This window comes from Tamandua tetradactyla, chromosome 7, assembly GCF_023851605.1.
Source record: "Tamandua tetradactyla isolate mTamTet1 chromosome 7, mTamTet1.pri, whole genome shotgun sequence".
Lineage (NCBI taxonomy): Eukaryota > Metazoa > Chordata > Mammalia > Pilosa > Myrmecophagidae > Tamandua > Tamandua tetradactyla.
Window position 1 is genome coordinate 132,633,866 of NC_135333.1, and position 27,401 is coordinate 132,661,266.

Genomic DNA, 27,401 nt, shown 5'->3' on the forward strand with positions numbered 1-27,401 from the left:
CTTAGATACTAATGAACTGAAGGCAATCCTTCGAGAGCTGAAGTACAGAATTGGCATTCAGTCGGCGAAGTTACTTCGCCTGCTGAAGCAGAAAGATAGACTCTTGCACAGAGTCCAGAAGAATTGTGATGTCGTGACCGCGTGCTTGCAGGCCCTGTCACAGAAGAGAAGTGAGTAGTGGAGTGGGGTCAGCCCTTTTGCCACTTTTCACTGGGATATTAGTGAGTCTAAGTCGAGTCATTGTGCTTTTGAATATATTAAAAAGTTTTAAGTGCACGCTTAAAACCTCAGAACTAAGAACTATGAACAACCATCTCATAAAACAGTGTGGAATGCAGGATCAGTCTGTCATCAAGTGTTACACAGGTTGCTGTTTTTTCAGTTAAAATTTGGATTACATGTTTAAAGTTAAAAAGTTTGTTTTATTCTACTAGATTTGAGGTAGTATTTCATTTTGACAGTAGCTATTTTTTATATTTCTTTAAAAAATTTTTATTAAACCAATCAACATACAATATGAACATTCTATTTTTATCACGTAGTTGTATATTCATCATCATGATCATTTCTTAGAACACTTGCATCAATTCAGAAAAAGAAATAAAAAGAAAACAGAAAAAAATTCATACATACCATACCACTTACCCCTCCCTTTTAATGATCACTAGCATTTCAATCTACTAAATTTATTTTAGCATTTGTTCCCCCTATTATTTATTTATTTTTAATCCGTACGTTTTATTCAGCTGTCCATAAGGTAGATAAAAGAAGCATCATACACAAAGTTTTCACAATCACACAGTCACGTTGCGAAAGCTATATCATTATACAATCATCTTCAAGAAACATGGTTACTGGAACACAGCTCTACATTTTCAGGAAGTTCCCTGCAGCCTCTCTGTTATGCCTTAACTAAAAAGGTGATATCTATTTAATGCGTAAGAATAACCTCCAGGATAACCTCTAGACTGTTTGGAATCTCTCAGCCATTGACACTTTATTTTGGCTCATTTCTCTCTTCCCCCTTTCAGTCGAGTAGGTTTTCTCAATCCCTTGGTACTGAGTCCCAGCTCATTCTAGGATTTCTGTCCCACGTTACCAGGAAGGTCCACACCCCTGGGAGTCATGTCCCACATGGACAGGGGGAGGGCCGTGAGTTTGCTTGTCGTATTGGCTGAGAAAGAGAGGCCACATCTGAGCAATGAAAGAGGTTCTTTGGGGTGACTCTTAGGTTTAATTTTAAGTAGGCTTTGCCTATCCTTTGCGGGGTTAAGTTTCATATGAACAAACCCCAAGATTAGGGGCTCAGCCTATTGCTTTGGTTGCCCCCACTGCTTATGAGAATATCAAGTAATTCTCCACTTGGGAACATTGAATTTTCCCCCTTTCTCACTATCCCCCCAAGGGGACTTTACAAATGCTTTTTTGACAATAGCTATTTTTACCTGATGCTACATAATGACTACAATTCTTATTTTTTAAACAGCATCAAATAGACACAACCTAAAAGGCATGTTCTCTTTCTCTTATTCTCTGTGTTCCTTTAATAAGTAAATTAAACAATTGACTAAACAGGAGGAATCTCTTATGACTTGGTCTTAGAACTTGCTCTGAAATCTGAAAAGGACAAAATAGTTTAACAAATTAAACCCACCTCTTGGTTAATATACTATTAACTAAAAGCTTTGTGGTTTGTTTACTGAGTTAAAAATGAATTGTTAAATTACTAATCCAAGTTGAATGCTGTATATAAAAACTAGCGAATTAATTTTATAATTCTCCTTGTAATAGTTTTATATTTCATTCTGCCTACTAATATTTCCCTATTTTTGTTTGTATTTTTTTTTATTAACATGCAGCATGGCAGAACAGTATGTCCAGGTATGACAAATATAGGCTCAAATGATGTATTTTAGTAAAATGCCTGTGGCAGCTTTTCAGGTGCATGTGAAAGTTGCCTTTTCTTGCTCCTTTACCCGCTTCACATTTGACAAGCAGAGTGGCACCTCCTAGAGGGTTTTTTTTTTTTTAAATTCCAAATTACGATGTGTTTTCATCATACAATTTTCAGGGTTTGATTAGTTTTAGCTAATAAAGTTGATGGCTTAAATTCACTTCTTTCATTTATTATTTTAAAAGTTTTGTGGTTTTCTTCCTCCTCTTTTAGTCTATTATTGTTTGTCATCCCTACATTATTATTCTTATGACTTAACCAAAGAAGATTTCCACCTAATGTCTATTAAACAAAATACTGCTTGATTATTATAGTGATTTAATGGCCTATACCAACAGGAATGTGATTGAATAGAATAGTTTTGCGTAGGGTTTTCTTCAGAGCCAGGCACTTGTCTGAACTATCTAGAGAAGGAAGAAGGCATGTATATATACATGTAGCAAAAAAGTTGGCATGTGTTAAAAATGTTTGATATGTTTTCATGATTCCTGATCGATTCATTAGTATCAAGTAAAAATGCTATTATTTTCCCCTTCTATTTGAGACATCTTGATTTTTCTCTTTCCTCCTGAGTTTTCTACTAACCATTATTATTGTCTGTACCAGAAGTTAAGAGCACTAATTGGTAAATGCATGAAGTTGGAATATTTGGGAAAGTAGGAGTGGGAATGGAGCTCTAGTGTCAAGAGACAGGAAGGAATGTCTTGCATTTCGAATTTGAATTTACTTGACTGATGAAAGGACTGGCATTTAAATATTTTTAGGAGGATGTGTGCACAAGCACCCAACTTAATGTGTGAATTTTAAATGTATCCTATCTCTGTATTTTAGAGTTTGTCTCTTTAATTTTAACTATGGTTTTGCATTTTAGAGACTATGGTTTTTTTGTCTCCTTTCCTTGGAAGATCAACTCTTACTTGTGTAATAAGACTTTATTAAATGGAAGAGAATGCTTTTTTTTGTTAAGAAATAACAATGGCGAGAACTATATTCTCATTATATGATACTGTATTATGATGTAGAGAGTGTTTGAAATATGACTAAATGGTTATTTATCCATTTTAGAACAACTTGAGAGGCTAAATGTTTTGTGAATAAATGCCTGATTCTAGTAGTTGTACATTTTACCTTTTTCCTCAAAGTCAACTCATAATAAATCCATTTAGTTAAAGAGTTCTGAAAAATTGAGATTTCATATTGCACTGAATATCTGAACTTTTATTTTAGTAGTGATTGGCAGTCTTGCATTCAAATCGAACATGTTGACTTATTTGTATTTAATATGCAAACATCCATATGATCCCACATTTTTTTTCCTCTATCTGAATTCAGTGCTTGTAATTCTTTACATAAGTGCTTTTTCCTTCCATGACATGTTATAGACTCCAACTGTTTTGATCTTTTATTAAAAGTGTTATTTCCTGTTTCTATATCTCAAAGGCTATAATTTGAAATATAAAGCATAAGTAGGTGTGGATTATGAACCAAAATAATGAAATTATCATTAGAAATAATTCATAATTATAATAATTTAATGATTATTATGGAATAATTATGCTAATATAGATGATATAACTCTTTAGACTTCATGGTTTTTCTACACTAAATCCATGGTTCAGTCTCTCTTTTTTTTTTAAACTGGGGTGAGTATAAGAAGCAAGACCAATATTTGTCTTCCAGAAGAGCAGATTTTTATTTCTATATTTAACCACTGGTCTAAAGATAACCAGTTTAATATATAACCCATGATGATGTAACCCATTTACTATAATAACAAAATTAATAATAATAATAAGGATAGTAGCAACTGTTACCATTCATTAATTACATGCTTTATGCAAAAGTTTTATTTTTATATCTCATGGAAATTTTACAAAGGTATTGATTTATGTTACATGGATGAGCCTTAAAAACATTAAGCTAGGTGGAAGAAGCCAGGCACAAAAAGCCACAATGTTGTATGATTCCATTTATATTAAATGTCTGGAATAGACATTTCATAGACTCTGAAAGTATGTTAGTGGTTGCCAGGAGCTGAGAGAAGGGAAGTATGAAGAATGACTGCTAACAAGTACAAGTTTCTTATTGGGGTGATAAAAATGATAACATGTTCTGGAATTAGTTAATGGTGATGGTTGTACAATTTAGTGATTTATACTGAACTGTATACTTTGAAAGAGTCAATTTTATTGGTTGTGAATTATCTGTCAAAAGTTTAAAAAGGTAATACACTCATTATAGAAACTCTGAAAATTCAGAAGTGCAAAAAGAAGAGGAAAACCCATTTTCTACAGACAATGGAATCTTTTGGGATATTTATTCAAGTGTTTTTTTATGGGGGGGGCAGGTGGTGGTGCATGGTCCCAGAATTGAATCCGGGTCTCCCGCATGGAAAGCGAGCATTCTACCACTGAACAACTCATGCATCATCAAGTGTTTTTTTATGTGCAGTTTTTTTCAAAGTCATTTTACCTTATAATATTTCTGTATCCTAACTTTTACACATAACATATCATAAGCTTGCACTATTGGTATGAGTTTTTCATAAATGTAATTTTTAATGTTAATATACAGTTTCAGTCTACTGTTTTGTTACAATATTGTAATGTTGAAAAATCTTCTTTCAGTTGTGAATGACAGAAATACAACTAAAATTGATATAAGTTGAAAAGGAAATTGTTTGGCTCACCTAATTAAAAGTCCATGGATGATGTGCCTTTAGGTATAGCTAATCAGGTATAGATTCTCAAAAAGTATCTTAAAGAATATGACTTCATCTCTTAGCTCTGCCCTCTTCTGGACTGGACAACGGTAAAATGACCAATAGCATTTCCAGCTCAGGAACCCCACTAGAAAGAACAAATCTCTTTCCATAACTCCAGGAGAAGTCCCAGAGCTCACTTTAGCATACTTGGGTCACAAGCTCACTAGAAATTAATAAATCTTCAAATGTCTGCATGAGAAGGTAAGAAGTGATAAGTGCTATGGAAAAAAAAAGTAAGGAAAGGGAAAAATAGTTTTTCAGCCTCAGTGTATAGTCCTAAACAATAAATTGTTTTGAAAATCTTAAGTAGCAAGTCCAAGTCTAGTTGTGTCGGGAAGGAGTAATGTTGTCCTGTTAGCTGAGTGTGCTGAGAAGATGAGCCAAGCAGAGCCTCTGGGTCACTGTGTGGTTTTGGGCTCCCTGAGAATTTATGGAGCTTTTTTGGGGAAGACAGAGGGCAAGGTTATAAATGAGCTGTGTGGCATTTGCAGAGCTGTAGTTCGGACTAGTTACTGAATGATCAGCAAGGTTGGGGGAGTGGCCTGCTCTTTGTTTTTGATTCAAACCCCATCACGGCCTTTGCTCTTGCTCTTAGAAGTACCCATGCCAGAGCACTTCTATGGGTACGGAGAGAACAGGCACTTCATCAACATGTAAGAAAAACAAGCACAGATGGAAATCTGGACTAGTTCTCCTAGGCATTCTGTCTTCATGATAGGTAAATGGTCCAATAGCAGCAAGCATCTTGGTGCAAGCTACCCTCAGCGTGCCTGTTGCTCAGCCCCACTGCTCAGGTCTGGACTAGCACCCTATCTGGTACACAGGGCATCTTGGGAATCTCCCTCCAGTCTTGTCCTAGAGGCTTTTTTTTGTCTCTCTCCTGTGTGAGATCTCTTTTTTTCTGTATCCCATGTTTTCTTCTTTTTTGCTTACTCCGTTATATCGCTGTCCATACCCTCTTGAGAAAGGGTGCATGGGAGGTAAAGTTTTGGAAACCATGCATGTATGAAATGTCTTTATTCTTCCCTCTCCTTGATTGACAATTCCATACTTGCTCTGTTGCCTTCTTGCTTCAGTTGTTGCTTTTGAGAAGTCTAAACCCTTTTTTGATTTCTGATCCTTTGTACTTTTTCTGTTTATTTTTCTCTTTGGAAACTTGTGGAATCTTCTTTTGTGCTTGGTGTTCTGAAATGCATGATTACGTTACTTGGTGTAGGGTTATTTTTCAACCATTGTTCTAGACCTCAGTAGGCTCTCAACTAGGCAACTTATGTGCTTTAGTTCTGGAAAATTTCTGTGAATTATTTTTTGTTTTTTGTTTATAACTGTGAAAAGCAACATATATATATATAAGTAATCAATTTCAAAGCATACTGTAACAATTAGTTATAGAACAGATTTCAGAGTTTAGTGTTGGTTACAGTTCCACAATTTTAATTTTAAGTTTTTCGTTCTAGCTACTCTAAGACACTAGAGAAAAGAAATATCAATGTAATGATTCAGCAGTCCTACTCATTTGTTAAATCCTATCTTCCCTGTTATAATCCCACCTTCTCCTTTGATCTTTATCTCAAACTTTAGGGGTATTTGGGCTATGCCCATTTGTATTAGTTTGCTAATGCTGCCAGAAAGTAATATACCAGAAATGGAATGATTTAGAAAGAAGAGAATTTCATAAGTTACACGTTTACAATTCCAAGGCCATAAACATGTCCTAACTAAGGCATCCACAGAAAGATACCTTAGCTCAAGGAAGGCCAGTCTGGGAAGGCATGTGGCTGGAGTCTGCTGCTCCTTGTTTCTGGTTCTATTGCTTCCAGCTTCTGATGCCAGTGGTTTCCTCTCTACGCATCTATTGGCCTTTACTTAGCTCCGCTGGGACACAATTCTGGGTTCTGGCTTGCTTAGCTTCCTATGGAAAGGCACATGGAGGTGTCTGCTGGGCCCTGCCTGTGTCTAGGCATCTGCCGTCTCTGTTGGCACTGCAAGCATCTCCAAACATCCATGTCTCTGTCAGCTCTGAAGCAACTCTTCTCCAAGTGTCTGCACCTGCTCTGAGCTTTCCCCAAGATGTTTCCTCTTTTAAAGGACTCTAGTGAACTAATTAAGACCCACCCTGAATGGATGGAGTCACATCTCCATCTAATGAAAAGATCATACCCACAATTGGGCATGCTACATCTCCACTGAGATAATCTAATCAAGAGGGTTTCCACCCTACAGTGTTGAATCAGGATTAAAAGACATGGCTTTTCTGGGGTACACACACTTTCAAACTAGCATACCGTTCTAACTTTTCAATGTTAGAAAGGGCTGTTGATGATACGGGATAGGAGGGTGGAACTAATTGATGTTCTGGAGAGGCTGGCATCTCTGTGTTTCAGGACTTATCTGGCCTAGGAACCCATCTGCTGTTACAGGTTTCTAGAAAGTAATCATAATGCATGGAACCTTTGTAGAATCTCAGATAAAACCCTAAGTATTCTTTAGGGTTGGCAGGAATGGTTTTGGTTGGGGTTTGACAAACCATGATAAATAGCAATATCTAGCTGAAGCTTGCATAAGAGTAGCCTTCAGAGTAACCTCTCAACTCCATTTGAACTTTCTCAGTCACTGATACCTTATTTGTAACACTTCTTTTCCTCCATTTGGCCAGGAAAGCATTGTCAATCCCATGGTACCAAGGCAAGGCTCATCCCTGGGAGTCATCTCCCACGCCGCCAGGGAGACTTTCATCTCTGGATGTCATGTCCCACATAATGGAGGAGGGTAATGCTTAGTTTTTGTGTCTGCTCTCCCAATCTGAAATTGACAAGTATCTATATAATGTTGTGTAACTAATCTTTTAAGATGATAAAAACTCACTCATTATATTTTAGAGCACCTTATAAATATCCTTCAGCTGATTTTTGCCTATCTCTGGTTTAGGCAGATAAGTACATTTCTCCAGTCTGTTGCTAAACACCATTTTTAATGAAAGAAAAAGTATCCATTGCAGTGGGGAAGCTAGGTAGATGCCCATGAGAATATCATTTATAAGAAAATACTTGTAGAATGCATCCATATCTTTGATTGTTCACTGTGTCAGGGTTCCAGCAGGAAGAGAACTCAGTGTAGAAGGTTCAGGATATAAATAGTGTTAAGGGAACAAGTTGGTTGGTGATGCATTTAGAGACTAACAACTATAGAAAGCTGTTAACATCCCTAGGACTGAACGTTCAAGAGAGAAGGTGGGGATGATGATGTTAGAGAAGCCCAATAATATATGGAGCCCTGGAGAAGGGACCACCAGACACAACTGCTGCCAGAGACTAGGTTCTAAAGCCTAGGAAGGACCAGAACAGAAACACTGTGACCTCTCTTTTCTCCCACTCTCACGCCAGGGACACCTACTGACCAAACCCAGCTGGAAAGCAGCTGGTAAGGGAGCGTAGGTGATACAGTTTACAGAGGTCAGCCATCTGGGGTACAGAGCTGGCCAGAAAGCAATGGAGAATTGGCCAGGATGGGAGATAGGCACAAATGGAGAATAACCAGCACACTTTGATTTTAGACAGTAAACTTTAAACGATACTTTGCCTCAGTTTTCTTGGAGAGGACTAATTAAAGGGAGATGGCACACAGATCATTTATGACTACCAATTAAGCTTTAGTCATAGCAGGCCTTTTCAAGTTAGTATGCCAGCCCCTCCTGCGTTCTGACCATATATCATGTATAGCATTTGCTGTTTGGAAATGCAGTAATAATGACAGCTTTCTTAAGACAGGCTTGATGGCTTATGTTCCTTTGAATCCCTATTCTGCTTGTTCCATCACCTTATATAATATTTTTTTATGTAGCAGTGAACAGTAAAGATCCATTAATTGGTTCCCTCCTAACTCTGCTTAGAATTTGTGATCATTGTATAATGACTCATTTGCTTACAGAGTTAACTTGTTTGTCCCACTCTCCACTTGTTATCCTCCCTGGGCAAGATCCCAACCCTTATACTAAACCCCAATCTCTGCCTGCTCTGTATCTGCATCTACCAAGCTGACCGTGGCTGTAGAAATAAACACACACTTACCACTCTCTCTTTAAATATGTGACCACCAACTTCAAGGGTGCCCTTGGTGCTGCCAGCAGTCCTACTGTATTTTCCTTGCCAATTCATACTCCCCTTTTCCTTTTCATACCCTATTTTCCTCTGTAGGCCTATCACTTTCCCCCAGTCCTCACTCGGAGCTGATGATTTTGCTTTGTATTTTTTTACTAAATGTTTTAAAATCTTTGTTCTGCTTTGTATTTTTTTCTTTTTCTTTTTTTAAAAGTGTTTTTATTGAGAGATCTTCATATACATACAATTCATACATGGTATGCATACAATCAGGGGCTCACAATTTCATCACATAGTTGTGTATTCATCACCATGATCATTTTTAGAACATTTGCATCACTTCAGAAAAAGAAATAAAAAGCAAAAAGTTATACATCCCATACCCGTTGCCCCTCCCTCTCATTGTTCACTAGTATTTCAATGTACCCAATTTATTTTAGTCCATATCACCCCTATGATATTTTTTTACTCATCTGTCCATACCCTGGATAAAAGGAGCATCAGACACAAGTTTTTCACAATCACACAGTCACATTTTTTTTTCAGGTTTTAAAACTTTTTATTTGCATATTAAAAAAATTGTGCATTCCAATAATTGAAATCATTTGAACAACAACAACAAAAAAGGCACTCTGATTAACCTGCATTTTACAGCTGGTAGGACATCTTAGACCAGCTTTACTTTTCCTCTAGATTCACTGTCATCCCACGCAGCTTCTTCCTTCACCAACATGCAAGTTCTTTTCCTACCCTGCCAGCCAGACAGGCAGCTGGGAGAGGCAGGTGCAGCCTTCCTTCTCAGTAGTTCTCAATTCTTTGATGTGAAAAGGGGCAGCACAGTCATTTAGACTTGATCCAGCCTCTTTCCATCTTACAAAGTCAGCACCTAAGAGAAGTAAAATAAGGCAGTGCTTGTGAAACGTACAGTGCATATTGGGGGTGCACACCTCATTACGATTCGCCTGCTTGCCTCTCCTGTTCCATTGTTTCTTTGGAAGGCAGTGGATTTTTCTCTTGCGTTTCTATCTTCTTCATTTTCAGCTTATCGAATTTCTCAATCTCAGCCATATCGGGTTTGTCAGACATGGTTGTAGAGGAAGCCGAACAAGGCGCGCGAGTGAGGAAAGTCCGATCTGCGAAGTGGCCACCGCGGAGTGCCACGTAGTCACATTTTAAAAGCTGTGTAGTTATACATTCGCCTTAGAAAATTAAGGCTACTGGAACAACTCAACAGTTTCAGGTACTTCCCTCCCACCACTCTTGTACACCATAAACTGAAAAGAGCTATCTATATAATATATCAAAATAACTGCCAGGATAACCTCTTGATTCTGTTTGAAATCTCTCAGCCACTGAGACTTTCTTTTGTCTTATTTCTCTCTTTCCCCTTTTGGTCAAGAAGGCTCTCTCCTGGTACTTCTGTCCCATGGTGCCAGGGAGATTTTATACCTGTGGGAGTCATGTCCCATGTAGGGGGAGGGCGGTGAGTTCACCTGCAGAGTTGGCTTAGAGAGAAAGGCCACATCTGAGCAACAAAGGATGTTCTTGGTGGGGGTGGGGTGGGGTGGGGTTGGCTCTTAAGCCTAATTATAGGTAGGCTTAGCTTATCCTTTGCAGAAATAAATATCATAGAAGCAAACTCCCAAATCAATAACTCACCCTATTGATTTGGTTGTCCCCACTGCTTGCAAGAATATCAGGAATTCCCCAAATGGGGAAATTGAATATTTCCTCCTTTCTCCCCAGTCCCCTAGTGGACTTTGCAAATACTTTTTTATTCATTCCCAAATTACTCTTGGATATATTGGGACATCACACTAACTTGGACAAACCAACAAAATCTCACACTCTATTCAAAATTCTCTGTACTTATGATGTTCAACTAAACCGACCATACAATTAAATTAGGTAATGTGCTACCCAACATATAAATTTTGCACCAAATAAACATCTCTTCCTTTGCTCTCACACAGAAGTTGAAGTTTTAAACTATTGACTGTAGTATCCATTACCTGTATTCTGGTTTTCCTTAGTCCTATCTAGATTGGCTTTCTTCGTATCTCTACTTGAAGTCTGGTCCCTCTTTCTACTTTTTAAACAATTCCTGTATGGGTTACTGCTGACTTTCACAGCTTTAGAGTTGTAACTCTGAGTCTCAGGTGTCACATAAATACCTAAAGTTTCTGGGGCCAAGCAGGTTATATACAAACAGCTCTGTATCTCAGAATTTAGAAATAGCAGGTATAACTCATGAATATATATGACTGCTGTAAGAGCTCACAATCTAGCACCATTTACAATGGACCCCAACTTGATAAGCCATGCTCTCGACTTCTAGTCACTGAGTTTGTATGTTATAGTTAGTCTGTATGAGTGAGGCATGATAATATTTGTCTTTTTACTTCTGACATTTCATTCACCTATTTGCATGTCTCACAACATCATTCCCTGTTGCAGTCACTCAGTTGCCCAGTGTATGTGTATATCACAGTTCTCCCTTCTTTCCCTCAGTTGTTGTACCCTTAAGCCTCCTCCATCCATTGCGAATCCCGTACCATCAACACCGTATGCAAATGTCCGTTTGTGTCTCCCGCACTTAGTACCTCCAGGTATATACTGTTTGCTTGGTGTTTTAACTGAGAAAATGGAAGCAATTGGAAGAAAATATCCTCGTGTGTCCACCATTACATTCCCCAGTCTGCCCACATAGAGAGTTCCTCCTTTTCTTCTGGTTGAATGGTCCAGCCCTTCCTTGGGTACACTGGATCCATCTTCTCTACTTTCCTCGAGGACATTCCCACAGCTGTTCTTCCCTTTTTTCCACCACCAGTTTTTCTGTCTCTACTGGGTGGTTCCAGTCAGCATATACCATTATATCTTTCATCTATAAACAAGTCTCATCTCCGTATCTCTTTTCAGCTACCATGCATTTTTCTGCTCATCTTTATGGCAAAAAAAAAAAAAATCTTTGAGAAAAAAAAGGTATGCGTTTACTATCTGTAATTTCTCTCCTTCTGTTCTTTTTTTCATTAATTTTTTAAATTGTGAAATGTAACATATATACACAAAAGCAATGTTTCAAGTACATTTAACAAGTAGTTATAGAATAAATTTTAAAGTTTGGTATGGGTCACAGTTCCACGATTTTTCATTTTTTCTTCTAGCTGCTCCCAGACATTGGAGACTGACAGAAATATCAATATTCAGCAATCATACTCATTTGTTAAATCTTATTTTCTCTGATATACTTATCTTTAAATAACATATATACATAAAAGCAATACATTTCAAAGTACATAGCAACAATTAGTTGCAGAACAGCTTTCAGAGTTTGGTATGGGTTATAATTTCACAATTTTAGGTTTTTATTTCTAGCTGCTCTAAGGTACTGAAGGCTAAAAGAGGTATCAATATAATGATTCGGCACTCATACTCATTTGTTAAAACCCTTCCTTCTCTGTATAACTCCACCATCACCTTTGATCTCTCACACTCCATAGGGGTATTTGGGCTATTCCCATTCTAATTTTTTCATGTTGGAAGGAGGCATTGATAATATGGGATAGGAGGCTGGAACTAGTTGATGTTCTGGAAGGGCTTGGTTCCTCTTCATTTCAGGGCTTATCTTGTCCAGGGACCCATCTGTAGGGTGTAGGTTTTGGAACATTACCTCACTGCATGGAACCTTTGTAGAATCTTATATAATGTCCCTAGGCATGCTTTAGGATTGGCAGGAATGATTTTGGTTGGGGTTTGGCAGGTTATGATAGGTAGCAATGTCTAACTGAAAACTTTGTGACTGATACTCCCTTTATCCATTGTGTGGACAGATGAGTAAGAAAAAGAAAGACAATAGATAAATAAATAATGGGGGGAGGGATGTTTTGGGTGTTCTTTTTTACTTTTATTTTAATTTTTTTGGGGAGTAATGAAAATGTTCAAAAATTAATTGTGATGATGAATGCCCAGCTATGTGATAATACTGTGAATCGCTTACTATACACTTTGGATGATTACGTGTATGTGAATATGTAATATATCTAATAAAATTGCATGAGAAGAAGAAGAAACCATATACAATAATTGGCTCACAGTATCAGCCCATATTTGTGCATGCATCCCCATGATCAAATTTAGGACATTTTCATTACTCAAGAAAATAAGTAGAAGAGAAAACCAAAATCCTGCCATGCCCCTTATTCCCCCTCCCATTTTTGACCCATAGTATTGATGTGGTACATTGTATTACATTAGTTACTGGTCAGGGTTTTTGGATGTTGGCTCCACATGCCCCACTTTGCATTGGAGAAGAGAGACCGTGTATTACTTGAGTGTTAGGTATTTATATATCCCAGGGGGAGGGGGCCTTGCCATTGAGCAAAAAGCATGTATCAGACAACAATTTGGAAGAGTCCTTTCCCTGGCAGGTAGCTGGGGCTAATTATTGCTGGTTTCAGATTCAAGATCTGGTCAGGCTGTTCCATTAGACTCTTTGAAACAGAGTATTAAAATATAACTGTTGGCTATAGTCCATCATTTGCAATAGGTTTCATATTCCCTTTATACCCTTCTATCATTTACTTCTTGTAATAGTGTTGTACATTTGCTCTGGATCATGAAAGAAAGAATTTTTAATATTTGTACAGTTAACCACAGACATTGTCCACAGCAAGAGTCACTGTGTTATGCATTCAGCTATTAGGGATAGTCCTAGTAAACTAGTATTGCTGGGTATAAAATTCAGAGCTGGAAAGAAGGGACACAAGTTGAGACTGGAGTTTAGATGGTGTCCTGAAGCAATATCACTGAAGAAATTTGAACACAAAGGTGATGTGATTAGATTTTCATGTTTCAGACGTCATTGTGGCAGCAGCAGGAGGACAGCCCGGGGAGGGGAGAGTGAGGGGTATCAGAAAGAAGTTAACTTAGTTGACCAGTAGAGCTGATGGGGCCTCAAGTAAGGAACTCTGAGAATGGTGTAGCAATGAAATATTTAGGAGGGAGAGTCAGCAGGATTGGAGAGAGTGGTATCAGGGAGGCGAGAAATCTAGGTTTACTCCCGGGCTTGGGTAAGTTTGGGAGGCACCAGTAAATGCTTATAGCCAACATCCATCAGGGGAAATATATTTGTCTTCTGGAGAAGAGTGTTTAACTGTTAGAGAAGGAAAGAACCCTGAGAGACAGAAGAGCCAACAAAGGAGAGCAGCACTGAAGAAGTTTTGAAGTTGGAGGACAGAGGTAGAATGTCAAGGAGATGCAGTTTTAGAACAGAAGTACTGAAGAGCTGATAAAGCACATGTGCATGTGCACATATACACACATATAATTCCTATGGTCAAGTCAAATATAAAGGGGCTTAAAAGGATTTTTGGCCTTTTTGGTAATCTTAGAGGAGTTTCTGTTTTAGTTGAGTGGTGGGGACAGAAGCCAAATTATACTTGGTTTATACAGCAAGCATGTTATATTCTTTCCAAAAATTTTTGATCTGCAGTCAGCTGGGATGGGAACTAGGCTTGTAGTGCTTCTGTGTTCCTGAAGCCTTTTTTACTCTCCTTGGTTAGAAATGATGAACTTTCTCTTTCTTTGAACCCTACCATCCTCTATACCTATTTCTATTAGAGCACCATTAATATTTCACAGTATTTGTTTCTTTATACAGCTATTTATCCTACCACTTCTAGATTTAGATCTTCTTGGAACAGGGTCTATGCCATTCATATTTTTATTCCCAACAGATACTATAATTGTTGCCATTACAGTTGGGCTCAGTGAACAGCTGTTGGATGGATAGATAGATGGGTTGGTGGGTTGATAAATTAAGAAGTTGGATCAAAGTTACAGTGTGTGGGTGCATGTACACACATGTGAAGCAGGTGACTTGCTCATACAAGTAAGGGATACAGGCCAGAGTAGAGTAGACTTGGAGCTTGTGAACAAGAGTGGATATATTTGGAATCATCACTGATAAACGGGAAAAGGGACTATTTAGGAAGGAACAACATCACAACTTTGCTGAGATCAGAACTTGTTGGTTTGTAAACATGCAGAATGTTGTGGAGTTGCAACATCTTAGAATTTTGGAGCTAGAGAAAACCTTAGATTTAATCTAGTACAACTACCTGTTGAACATAGGACAGACACTAATGTATGTGCATTGCCTTCCTGGTTAAATTGAAAGCTGTTTGAAAGTGTGGCTATCCAATAAACATCTGTTGATTTGATAAGAGTAGTATAACTTCATCTCTACATGAGGGTGGAATGGGGAAAATTAGATCATATTATTCTGATTAGAAATAAAGTCTGAGAAATAGTTCAGAATTTTGTGTATCAGGCAATAGGAGAATAGCAAAGACAGATCAATTCAGATGTATTTCCTTTATAATTATTTCCTTACCAGTATTGTGAAATTTTACCTGCCCAATACTCAGTAGTCATCTGCCTCTTTCTACCCTCCCAAACTACGGGAAAGTTTTCCTTACCTGCCTCTTGGTTTTTTTTGCCATGATTATTACTTTCCTTAAGTTATACACCATTGAACAATAAGGTCATGTCCTTTTTTTTTTCTTCCTGGTGATGGCATGAATAAGAGATTTTTGTAATGGACTTTATATTTTGATATCTTGTGTTGGAAAAGTACAGTTCCTAAAAATGCTTGTGATATTCCATGCCTAGCCTATCAGAGCTCTTTTTGGTCCCTGTCCAGCACTACCTTCTCAGTACCGTTTCATAGATGTATGTTTATCAGAACATAGTTATCAAGACAGCAACAAAGTTGCTGTTGGCCTGTGAGCTTTCTTGTAAAGTTTCTATCATGTATAAAAGTTGCTACAGCAAGTTTTTGTGTGCCTGGATCCTCAGTTCAAGGTGGATATGAAAAGGTACTTGCTTCTCACATCTTGATGTCACTATCGAGGTTGGCCAGTAGAGGTCAGTTTGGCTCCTTTCTCTGGCGTGAGACCGGGGAATCCATTCTTCCTGCATTGTCTCTGCCGTGGTCTGTCTCTGATTCCCATAAGTTTGCTGATTTGTCAGATCATATGCATACTCTAGAATCAGTTGTGTAATGTAATTAAAAGTTAATGGATGGTTGATCAAGAAGGCGGCATAAGTGTGGAGGGAGTTGCTATATGATGCATCATAGGAACACAGTCTGAGGTTACAAAAGAGACTTTCAACAGATGACTGTTTTATTACTTACATAGCACAAAGGCCCAGATGAGCAGGGGAAGAGATCTTATTGTGTCCAGTCCCTAGAGAGGCCAACTTCCTGGGTCAGGGTTGGTGATGTTGGCTCCACAAGCCCTACTTTGCTTTGGAGAAGAGAGACCATGTATTAAATATTAGGTATTTGGGGGAGGGGTCTTGCCACTGAGCAAAAGCATATATCAAGCAACATTTTGAAGACTCCCTGTCCTGGCAGATAGATGGGGCTAATTATTACTGTTTTTGGATTCAAGGTATGGGTAGGCTGTTGCATTAGTCCTAATGTCTCTTCTAGGCTGTGGAATGGAAACATATTGAAATATCTGCAGCAAAGAAAGGGAGGGGAGGGGGCTGTAGGCAAGGACTGGGAGTGTCGAAGGCATGTACATGACTTTCCCAGCAATAAGATGCTCCAGGGTGCCATCCCCCACAGAATCTTTGAACAACTAGCAAAAATTGGCAAAGCCATCTTCCTCAAAATCTGGAAACAGTTAAAGGATTGCAGTAACTGGGTGAGTGCTGAATCAAGAAAATGTAGCTTTAAAATTGGTAGGAGGAGCTCGTTGCACCCTCACTGGCCTCTACCTCAGCCCCTTCCTGCTGTAGTATAGAGGCAGTCTGCACTCCCATTGTGGGTCCCTGGCCCAGCTCTGGAGGGAGCAGATAACCCCTGTGCACATATTCTAGTTGCCTCTATGTCAATACCAACCTAAACAGTGGCAACATGAAAGACTGACCCAGGAAACTTGTCTCTAGTTCATTCTCCCAGAACTTGCCCTGCAAGCAGAAGCAAGACAGCTAAATGAGTGTAAGAAACAATTAAGTCAAAGTGGGCTGGACAAAGATTACTTAAGTCATACAATAGAGCACTGGGGTAGGAAGAAACCCTATTTCATAGGGAATAGAGCGCAGGGTGCATTTGAAGTTCTGTAAATGACCATGAGCAAGCACAAGCCCAGGGCAAGATGCAGACTCAAAAAAGATGGAGAGGACCCTGCACTTCACATTTGTCTTGGGATGATCCTCTTAAAAGGAGGGCTAAAATTTGAGAGAGCACCAGCAGACTTAGAGCCAGTTTGAAAAGACATGTTACTTCGTTTGTTTTTGTTAGCTTTTGGCAGTGAAGAAAATTTGTGTCATATCACCAGCTGGATACACACTTAAGGACAAGTCAGCTCAGGGACTAAATGCCAGAGTTAGTACTTTAAAACGTTAAAATGTACAGTGTGTAACAAAAGATTACAAAGCAAAGAAATAGGAACTCATGGCCCATCCAAAGGAACAAGACAGAAATCCAGAAACCACCAGCAAAGAGGGCTATAATGTGGATATACTAGACAAATACTTTTTAAAAAAAAAGAATCCTCAGTGTGCTCCAGGGAATGAAGGAAAACATGAAGAAAGAACTAGAGAGAACGAACTAGAGAAAATGAGAAAAACAATGAATGAACAATATAAGAATCTCAATAAAGAGATAGAAATTTTAAAAAGGTACCAAATGGAAATACCAGGATTAGAGACCACAATAACCAAAATGAAAAGTTCCCTGGAGGTAATTCCAACAGCAGAAAAAAGAATCAGTGAACTTGAAGACAAGACAACTGAAGTAATTCGGGCTAAGGAGCAGAAAGGAAAAAGAAAGAAAAAAAAGTGAACAGAGCCTAAGAAACCTGTGGGACACAATCAAGTATATGTATATAAGTATCATGGGAGTCTCAGAAGAAGAGAGACCAGGACAGAAGGAATAGTTAAAGAAGTAATGGCAGAAAAATTCCCAAGTTTAATGAAAACATGAATATGTACATTCAAGAAGCCCAGTGAATCACAGACAACACAAATGCAAAGAGAACATGCCCAGACACATAGTAGTCAAATGATGGAATGCCAAGGACAAGGAGAGCATTCTGAAATCTGCAAGACCAAAGCTATCTGTAATGTAGAAGTGAGACTCAAAATTAAGATTTAGTGTCCATTTCTCTTCAGAAACTATGAAGTAAGAGGGCAGAGGGAAGAAATATTTAAGGTGCTGAAAGAAAACAGTTACAGTCAAGAATTTCATATCTGTTGAGACTCTCTACTAGAAATGAGGGAAAGATTAAGCTATTCCTGGATAAACAAAAACTGACAGATTTTGCCACCCCTAGAATTGCCCTACAAACAATGTTAAAGGGAGTTCTTCAGACTGAAAGGAAAGGACACCAGACAGTGAATTAAAACAGCATTAAAAAGTAAAGATATAGGGTAATTACAAATGCCAGAATTGTATTTTTTAATAACTTCACTTTTACTTCTTATAGGTTCTAAAATGCAGATCTATAAAAAGTAATGATAAAGCTATAATTTTGGACATACACTGTGTAAAAGACATAATTTGTAACAAGTACAACAAAAGGTGGGGGGAGTTGTGGGGTATAGAATCATTGTATGTATATGCTATTGAAGTTGGTAGCAAATCAAATGTGATTGGTATAGGTTTAAAATGGTAAATTTTAGTCCCTTGGTAATCACGAAGAAAATCTGTGAAAAATATATCCAGAAAAAAAAAGCAAGGGTCTCAATATGATACAATGCAAAAATCAAATAAATATGAAAGTTGGCATTAGTGGAAGATTGAAGGGCAAAAATTTTATAAGGCATATACAAAATGGCAGAAGAAAGTACTGTTTTCTCATTAGTTACTTTATAAGTAAATGGATTTAATTATCCAGTCAAAAGGCAGAGATTGGCAGAACGGATAAAAAAATCATGAACCAACTATATGTTATTACAAGAGACTCACCTTAAATTCAAAGACACCAGTAGTTTGAAAGTGTAAGGATGGAAAAAATATACCAAACAAATGGTAAACAAGAGAGAGGTAGCCTAGCTATACTAATATCAGATAAAATAGACTTTAAGTAAAAACTGTTATAAGAGACAAAGAAGGTCACTATATACTGATAAAGAGGTCAATTCAACAAGAATACCAACAATTAAAAATATGTATGCATCTACTGGCAAAGCCCCCAAATACATGAAGCAGATATTCATAAATATGAAGGGAGAAATAGACAGTTCTACATTAATAGTGGTAGATTTTAATATACTACTTTCAAAAATGGTTAGGATATGTAGACAGAAGATCAATAAGGAAAGAAAAGATGTGAACGATACTCTAAACCAACTAGACCTAACAGATATATATAGAACACTTTTCCCAAAAGCCAGACATAGATCATTCTCAAGAGTAGACCATATGTTATGTCACAAAATAAGTCTCAATAAATTTTAAAAAATTGAAATTATACAATGTATCTTCTCTGACTGCAGTGAAATGCAGCTAGAAATTAATAAGAGGGAGAACTGGAAAATAAACAGATATGTAGCAGAAATGAAAGTATACTCTTAAACAATCAACGGGTCAAAGAGGAAATCATAAAGGAAAATTAGGAAGCACCTTGCAGCAAATGAAAACAACAACAGAACATTCCAAAACTTATGGGATGCAGCAAAGGCAGTACTCAGAGGGAAATTTAGAGCTCTAAATGCTTACATGAAAAAAGGAAAAAGATCTCAATTCAAAGGCCTAACCTCACAACTGCAGGATCTAGAAAAAGAAGAGCACAGTAAACCCAAAGTGAACAGAAGGAAGGAAATAACAAATATTGTAGCACAGGTGAATGAAATAGAAAATAGAAAAATAATAGAGCCAACAAAACCAAAAGTTGGTTCTTTGAAAAGATCGATAAAAGTAACAACATTTAGCTAGACTGACAAAGACAAAAAGAGAGAGGATACAAGTGAACTAAAACAAGAAATGAAAGGGGAGGAGGATATTGCTACTAGCCTCATAGAAATGAAAAAGAATTATAAGAGGATACTATGAACAACTGTATTTCAATCAATTAGATAACACAGATGAAATGGACAAATTCTTAGAAATACACAAACTGCCGACACCAACTCAAGGAGAAATAGATCTCAACAGATCAGTAACAAGTAAACAGATTGATTCAGTAATCAAAAACTTTGCAACAAAGGAAATATCAAGACCAGATGGCTTCACTGGTTTACCAAACATTGCAAGTATGAATACTAATTCTGCTCAAACTCTTCTAAAAAAATTGAAGAGGAAGGAGTATTTTCCAACTCATTCTGTGAGGTCAGCATTACTCTAATGCCAAAGCCAGATAAAGATACTGCAAGATAAGAAAACTACAGACTGGTATTCTTTATGACTTATGATACAGAAAACCCACAACAAAATACTAGTGAACTGAATCTAACAGCACCTTAAAATAATTGTATACCACAACCAGGGATTTTTTTTTTTTTATCCCAGTAAGTAAGGGTGGTTCAACACAAGAAAATCAATTACTGTAATGCAGCACATTAATGGAATGAAGGCAAAAAACCACACTTATCTCAATTGATATAAAGATCGCATTTGATAAAATCCAGGACGTCTTGTTGACAACATTTCAAAAGACAGAAATAGAAGGAAACTCCCTCAACGTGATAAAGGGCATATATGAAAAACCTACATAAAACATCAGATTCAGTGGTAAAAGACTGAAAGCTTTCCTCCAAAGATCAGGAATGACAAAGGATGTCCACTGTCACTACTGTTATTCAACTTTGAACTGGAAGTTCTAGCCACAGCAGTGAGGCAAGAAAAAGAAATAAAACACATCCAAATTGAAAAGGAAAAGTAAAACTTTTCTGATTTGCCGATGACAGGATCCTATATATAGAAAATCCTGGAAAAAAAAAAACCACAACAAAGCTATGAGAGGTAATAAAAGAATTCGGTAAAGAAGTGGGATACAAGATCAACACGCAAGTCAGTGGTGTTTTTATACACTAGCTATGAATAATTTGAAGAGAAATCGAGAAAAAAATCCTTTTACAATGGCAACTAAAGCTATCTAGGAATAAATTTAACTAAGGATGTAAAGGACTTGCACACAGGAAACTACACAATGTTGCTAAAATAAATCAAAGACAACCTAAATAAATGCAAGGACTTTCAGTACATGGATTGGAAGACTAAATAACATTAAGATGTCAGATCTACCTGAAGCTATTTAGTATCTCAATCAAAATTTTGAATCCCAATCAAAATTCCAACAACCTTCTTTGCAGAAATGAAAAGCCAGTTATCAAATTTATATGGGAGGATAAGCATCCCTGAGTAGTCAGTATCACCTTGAAAAAGAAGAATGAAGTTGGAGGACTCATATTCCTGGTCTTAAAGCTTGTAAGTAATGAAACTACAGTAATGAAAACAGCATGGTACTGTCACAAGGTCAGATGTATAGACCAATGGAATCAAACTGAGAGTTTAGAAATAAATCCTCATATCTTTGGCTAATTGATTTTTTAAAAATTTTTTTTATTAATCAAAAAAAAGAAAAGAAATTAACACAACATTTAGAAATCATTCCATTCTACACATGCACTCAGTAATTATTAGTATCATCACATAGATGTATGATCATCATTTCTTAGTACATTTGCATCGATTTAGGAAAAGAACTAGCAAAACAGCAGAAAAAGATATAGAATGTTAATATAGAGAAGAGAATTAAAATAATAATACTAGTCAAAATATATATATATATATATATAAAAGGAAAAAAAACAAAAACAAAAGATACAAACAAACAAACAAACAAACAAAAAACTATATTTCAGGTGCAGCTTCATTTAGTGTTCCAACATAGTTACATTACACTTAGGTATTATTGTGATGTCCATTTTTGAGTTTTTGTATCTAGTCCTGTTGCACAGTCTGTATCCCTTCAGCTCCAATTACCCATTATCTTACCCTGTTTCTAACTCCTGCTGGTCTCTGTTACCAATGATATATTCCAAGCTGATTCTCGAATGTCGGTTCACATCAGTGGGACCATACAGTATTTGTCCTTTAGTTTTTGGCTAGACTCACTCAGCATAATGCTCTCTAGGTCCATCCATGTTATTACATGCTTCATAAGTTTAGTCTGTCTTAAAGCTGCATAATATTCCATCGTAGGTATATGCCACAGTTTGTTTAGCCACTCGTCTGTTGATGGACATTTTGGCTGTTTCCATCTCTTTGCAATTGAAGATAATGCTGCTATAAACTCTGGTGTGCAAATGTCCGTCTGTGTCTCTTTGCCCTTAAGTCCTTTGAGTAGATACCTAGCAGTGGTATTGCTGGGTCGTAATCCATTCTGCCAGTCTATGTCTTTTGATTGGGAAATTCAGTCCATTAACTTTCAGTGTTATTACTGTTTGGATAATATTTTCCTCTACCATTTTGGCTTTTGTATTATATATATCATATCTGATTTTCCTTCTTTCTACACTTTACTCCATACCTCTCTCTTCTGTCTTTTTGTATCTGATTCTAGTGCTCCCTTTAGTATTTCTTGCAGAGCTGGTCTCTTGGTCACAAATTCTCTCAGTGACTTTTTGTCTATAAATGTTTTAATTTCTCCTTCATTTTTGAAGGACAATTTTGCTGGATATAGAAGTCTTGGTTGGCAGTTTTTCTCTTTTAGTAATTTAAATATATCATCCCACTGTCTTCTAGCTTCCATGGTTTCTGCTGAGAAATCTATACACAGTCTTATTGGGTTTCCCTTGTATGTGACAGATTGTTTTTCTCTTGCTGCTTTCAAGATCCTCTCTTTCTCTTTGACCTCTGACATTCTAACTAGTAAGTGTCTTGGAGAACACCTATTTGGGTCTATTCTCTTTGTGGTGCGCTGCACTTCTTGGATCTGTAAATTTAGGTCTTTCATAAGAGTTGGGAAATTTTCAGTGATAATTTCTTCCATTAGTTTTTCTCCTCCTTTTCCCTTCTCTTCTCCTTCTGGGACACCCACAACACGTATATTTGTGCGCTTCATATTGTCATTCAGTTCCCTGATCCCCTGCTCAAGTTTTTCCATTCTTTTCCCTATAGTTTCTGTTTCTTTTTGGAATTCAGATGTTCCATCCTCCAGTTCACTAATTGTAGCTTCTGTCTCTTTAGATCTACCATTGTAGGTATCCATTGTTTTTTCCATTTTTTCTTCTTTGTCCTTCACTTCCATAAGTTCTGTGATTTGTTTTTTCAGATTTTCTATTTCTTCTTTTTGTTGAGCCCATGTCTTCTTCATGTCCTCCTTCAATTTATTGATTTGGTTTTTGAAGAGTTTTTCCATTTCTGTTCGTATATTCAGCATTAGTTGTTTCAGCTCCTGTATCTCATTTGAACTATTGGTTTGTTCCTTTGACTGGGACAAATTTCCAAGCGTCATCCATTATTTTCTGCTGGTGTCTGGGCATTTGATCAGATTTCCCTGGGTGTGGGACCCAGCTGGTTGAAAGGTTTTTCTGTGAAATCTCTGGGCTCTGTTTTTCTTTTCCTGCCCAGTAGGTGGTGCTCATGGCGCTCGTGGCGCTCGTCTGTCTGCGGGGCCCACCAGTAAAAGATGCTGTGGCTCCTTTAACTTGCCAATCCGAATCTCGCAGTCGGCCCGGGAAACCGCGCGTGGAGGGGGGGTCGCCGGCCGCCGCGGCTTGGGGGAGTGCCGGTCCAAATTGCCCAGCTGGCCTGAGACGCCAAGCATGGTGGGAGGGCCCCACTATCCAACGTTCCCAGTCAGACCGGGGAGCTACGTGCATGGAGGGGACCCCAGTCGCCAGCCGCCCCGGCCGGGAAAACGCGTGCCCCTCGGGTATCTCACCGCAGCGGATTCTCCCTGCCCGTTCAGCCGTTCCAGAATGGGGTACGCTGTCTTTTTGGTCTCTGTCGTGGCTGCGGGAGCTGTTTCATATTGTTTCTGTTTCTTTAGTTGCTGTTCTGGAGGAGAAACTAAGACCTGCGCGTCTTACTAAGCCGCCATCTTCTCTGGCTGGCTAATTGATTTTTGACAAGGGTGCCAAGTCCACTAAATTGGGAAAGAACAGTCTCTTCAACAAATGGTCCTGGGAAAGTTAGATAGGCACATATGAAAGACCTACATATAAGAACCCAAACTATAAAACTCCCAGAAGAAAACGTAGGAAACATCTTCAGGCCTTGGTGTTAGGCAGGGGTTTCTTAGACTTTACACCATAAGAAAGAGCAATACAAATTTTTAAATTGATAAATGGGATTTCATCAAAATTAAAAACTTTTTTGTGTCAAGGACCTCATTATGGAAGTAAAAAGACCACCTGCAGTGTGGGAAAAATATTGGGAAACTATAGATCTGATAAGGGTTTAATATCAAGAATATATAAAGAACTCCCACAACTCAACAACCAAAGGTAAATAACCATGTTAAAAAAATGGGTAAAAGTCTTGAATAGACATTTCACCTATGAAGATAAACCAGTGGCCAAAAAGCACATGAAAAGATGCTTAATATCATGAGCCATTAGGGAAATTCAAGTCAACGTCACAATGATGACATTTCATACCCATTAAATGGCTGCTGTTAAAAAAAGCCAACAACAGAAAATAGCAAGTGTTGGAGAGGATTCAGTGAAATAGGAACACTTATTAATTGCTGGTGGGAATATAAAATGGTACAGCCACTGTGGAAAACAATTTTGCAGTTCCTTGGAAAGTTACATATTGAATTACCATTGATTTGGAAACTCCCCTTCTAGGAATATACCCCAAAGAATTGAAGGGGGGACTCAGATATTTGCACCCCAGTATTCACAGTGGCATTATTCATAATTGCCAAAAGAAAGAAGTAGTCCAAGAGTCCATCAATGAATGAATGGATAAATAAAATGTGGTGTAAACGTATACTGGAATATTACTCAGTTGTAAAAAGGAACGAAGTTCTGATGCATGCCGCAACATGGGTGAACCCTGAAGACATGATGTAATATGAAATAAGGCAGACAAAAAAGGACAAATATTGTATGATCTCACTGACATGAAATAATTTGGAGAAACCAATTCATAGACTCAGAAACTAGAATTACAGGTTACCATGGGCTGGGGTGGGGGTAGAGAATTAGGATTTAATGCCTAGTTGAGACAGAGTTTTCTTTTTGGGGTAATGGAAACATTTTGTTAATGGATGGCGGTGATGGTAGCACAACATTGTGAATGTAAACAGTGCTAGTAAATTATATACTGGAATGTGGTTAAAAGGGAAACTAGGTTATATACATGTTACTGGAATAAAAATCAATTAAAACAATACCCATAGGACCATATAACACAGACAGTGAACCCCAATGTGAACTATGGACTGCAATTAATAGTGTAATTATAATAATATTTTTTTCATCAATTGTAACATAGGTACCACAGTAATGCAAGTGTTAATAATAGGGAAGCTGTGCATGTGTGTCTGTGTGTGGAGGTGCAGCATAGGGGAGGTCTGTATTTTGTACATGATTTTTATATAAACCTACATCTTCTTTTATATAAAAAAAAAACAAAACTTAAAAAAAATACCACCTATGGAACTGGCCTCCTCTCGCCTTGTTTTGCACACTTACCTTGATGAGCTCTGGGTGCAGCTACTGGCTGTGCTGGACCTCATCTTGGCACTCCACCCGCCTGCATGACTCTTCACCGATGAGGATGCCCCTGGTGGGGAGGAGGAAGATCAGTACGTCTACATGGAAGTAAAGAGAGTGGTGGTTGATGTCATTTCTGGAAAGGAGTATATGTGCATTTAGCTCCAAAATAGTACATGTTCTAGTACATGTTCTTTTTGTAGGAGGGCTGAAGTGTTGTATTAGTTAGGGTTCTCTAGAGAAACAGAATCAACAGGGAACACTTGCAAATATAAAATTTATGAAAGTGTCTCACGTGACGGTAGGAACGCAGAGTCCAAAATCCACAGGGCAGGCTGTGAAGCCGATGACTCCGATGGATGGCCTGGATGAACTCCACAGGAGAGGCTCACCAGCCAAAGCAGGAATGGGACCTATCTCCTCTGAGTCCTCCTTAAAAGGCTTCCCATGATTACATTTAGCATCACTAATTGCAGAAGACACTCCCCTTTGGCTGATTACAAATGGAATCAGCTGTGGATGTAGCTGACGTGATCATGACCTAATCCTATGAAATGTCCTCATTGCAACAGACGGCCAGGCCAGCGCTTGCCCAATCAGATAAACAGGTACCACAACTTGGCCAAGTTGACACCTGTCCCTAACCATGACAAGTGTTAAAGATCCTGATATGGAAATCAAATATTGAGATACCTCTTTTTAAAAAAAATATATTTTTATTGGTGAAACAACATACAAACACAAACATTCTTAACATACAAATATTCCATACATGGTGTACAATCAGTGGCTCACAATGTCATTATGTAGTTGTGTATTCATCTCCATGATCATTTTTTAGAATATTTGCATCATTCCAGAAAAAGAAATAAAAGGAAAAAACTCATAGATACCATCCCCCTTACCCCTCCCTCTTGCTGACCACTAGTATTTCCATCTACCTAGTTTATTTTAAACCTTTGTTCCTCTATTATTTGTTTATTTTTTATCCATATTTTTTACTCATCTGTCCATACCTTAAAGGGAGCATCAGACACAAGATTTTTACAATCACACAGTCACATTGTAAATGTTATATCTTCATACAGTTATCTTCAAGAAAGGCTACTGGAGCACAGCTCTACAGTTTCATTCAAATACACCATAAACTGGAAAGGGATAGCTATACAATACATAAAAATAACCTCCAGGGTAACCTCTCAGCCACTGTTTTGAAATCTCTCAGCCACTGACACTTTATTTTTTCTCATATCTCTCTTCCCCCTTTTGGTCAAGAAAGTTCTCTCAATCCCTTGATGCCAGGTCCTGGCTCATCCCAAGATTTCTGTCCCACGTTGCCAGGGAGATTTACACCCCTGGGAGTCATATCCCATGTAGCAGGGAGAGGGCAGTAGATTCACTTGCCATGTCGTGAGAAGCCTCTTTTTTAATGTTCTTTTAAGAATCATCAACCATACAAAAACTCAAAAATGGACAGCACAATACTACCTAATTGTAATGTAATTATGTTAAAACACTGAATGAAGTTGCATCTGAGCTATAGTTTTTTTTTGTTTGTTTGTGTGTTTTTTTTTGTTTTGTTTTTTGGGCAATACAATAGATTTTTAATTAACAACCTTAAATGCTTACATATTTGAAAGTACAAATCTATTAAAAAGAGCAGAACCTCATTTATTATTACTTGTCATAAAATGTTGCATGAAGTATTCCCAGTTCACTTCACATTCCCCCATTTTTTGACTATCAGGCCATTGGACCAAATTCTGAATAATCAAGTGAATTACTATGGGTTAAAGGGAACTGGACAGAATGTTTTCTGGTGGGAAAGCCAGCTGAAGGTTTTCTACTCGGTACTAGAATTGGTATCTCCTCAATGTGAAAATTTTAATGATAAGGAATG

The 27,401-nt window shown here is 37.7% G+C and overlaps 2 protein-coding genes across 7 annotated transcripts in view; one reads left to right on the plus strand and one right to left on the minus strand.

The window, feature by feature from the left end:
* The window catches only part of TBC1D30 (TBC1 domain family member 30), a 249,775-nt gene that overhangs the window by 20,002 nt on the left and 202,372 nt on the right, over positions 1-27,401 (plus strand). For all 6 annotated transcript variants that reach the window (XM_077111315.1, XM_077111317.1, XM_077111316.1 and 3 more), the window contains exon 2: positions 6-170. In XM_077111315.1, the coding sequence (XP_076967430.1) occupies positions 6-170 (165 nt within the window). The remainder of the gene's footprint in view (positions 1-5; positions 171-27,401) is intronic.
* On the minus strand, positions 9,767-9,901 carry LOC143642651 (thymosin beta-4-like). The gene has a single exon (XM_077111309.1). It carries the CDS (start codon positions 9,899-9,901, stop codon positions 9,767-9,769), a length of 135 nt encoding a protein of 44 aa, XP_076967424.1.

Bases quoted from the DNA above. Each gene is read 5' to 3' on its own strand.
- LOC143642651 (XM_077111309.1), bottom strand. From the start codon at position 9,901: ATGTCTGACAAACCCGATATGGCTGAGATTGAGAAATTCGATAAGCTG.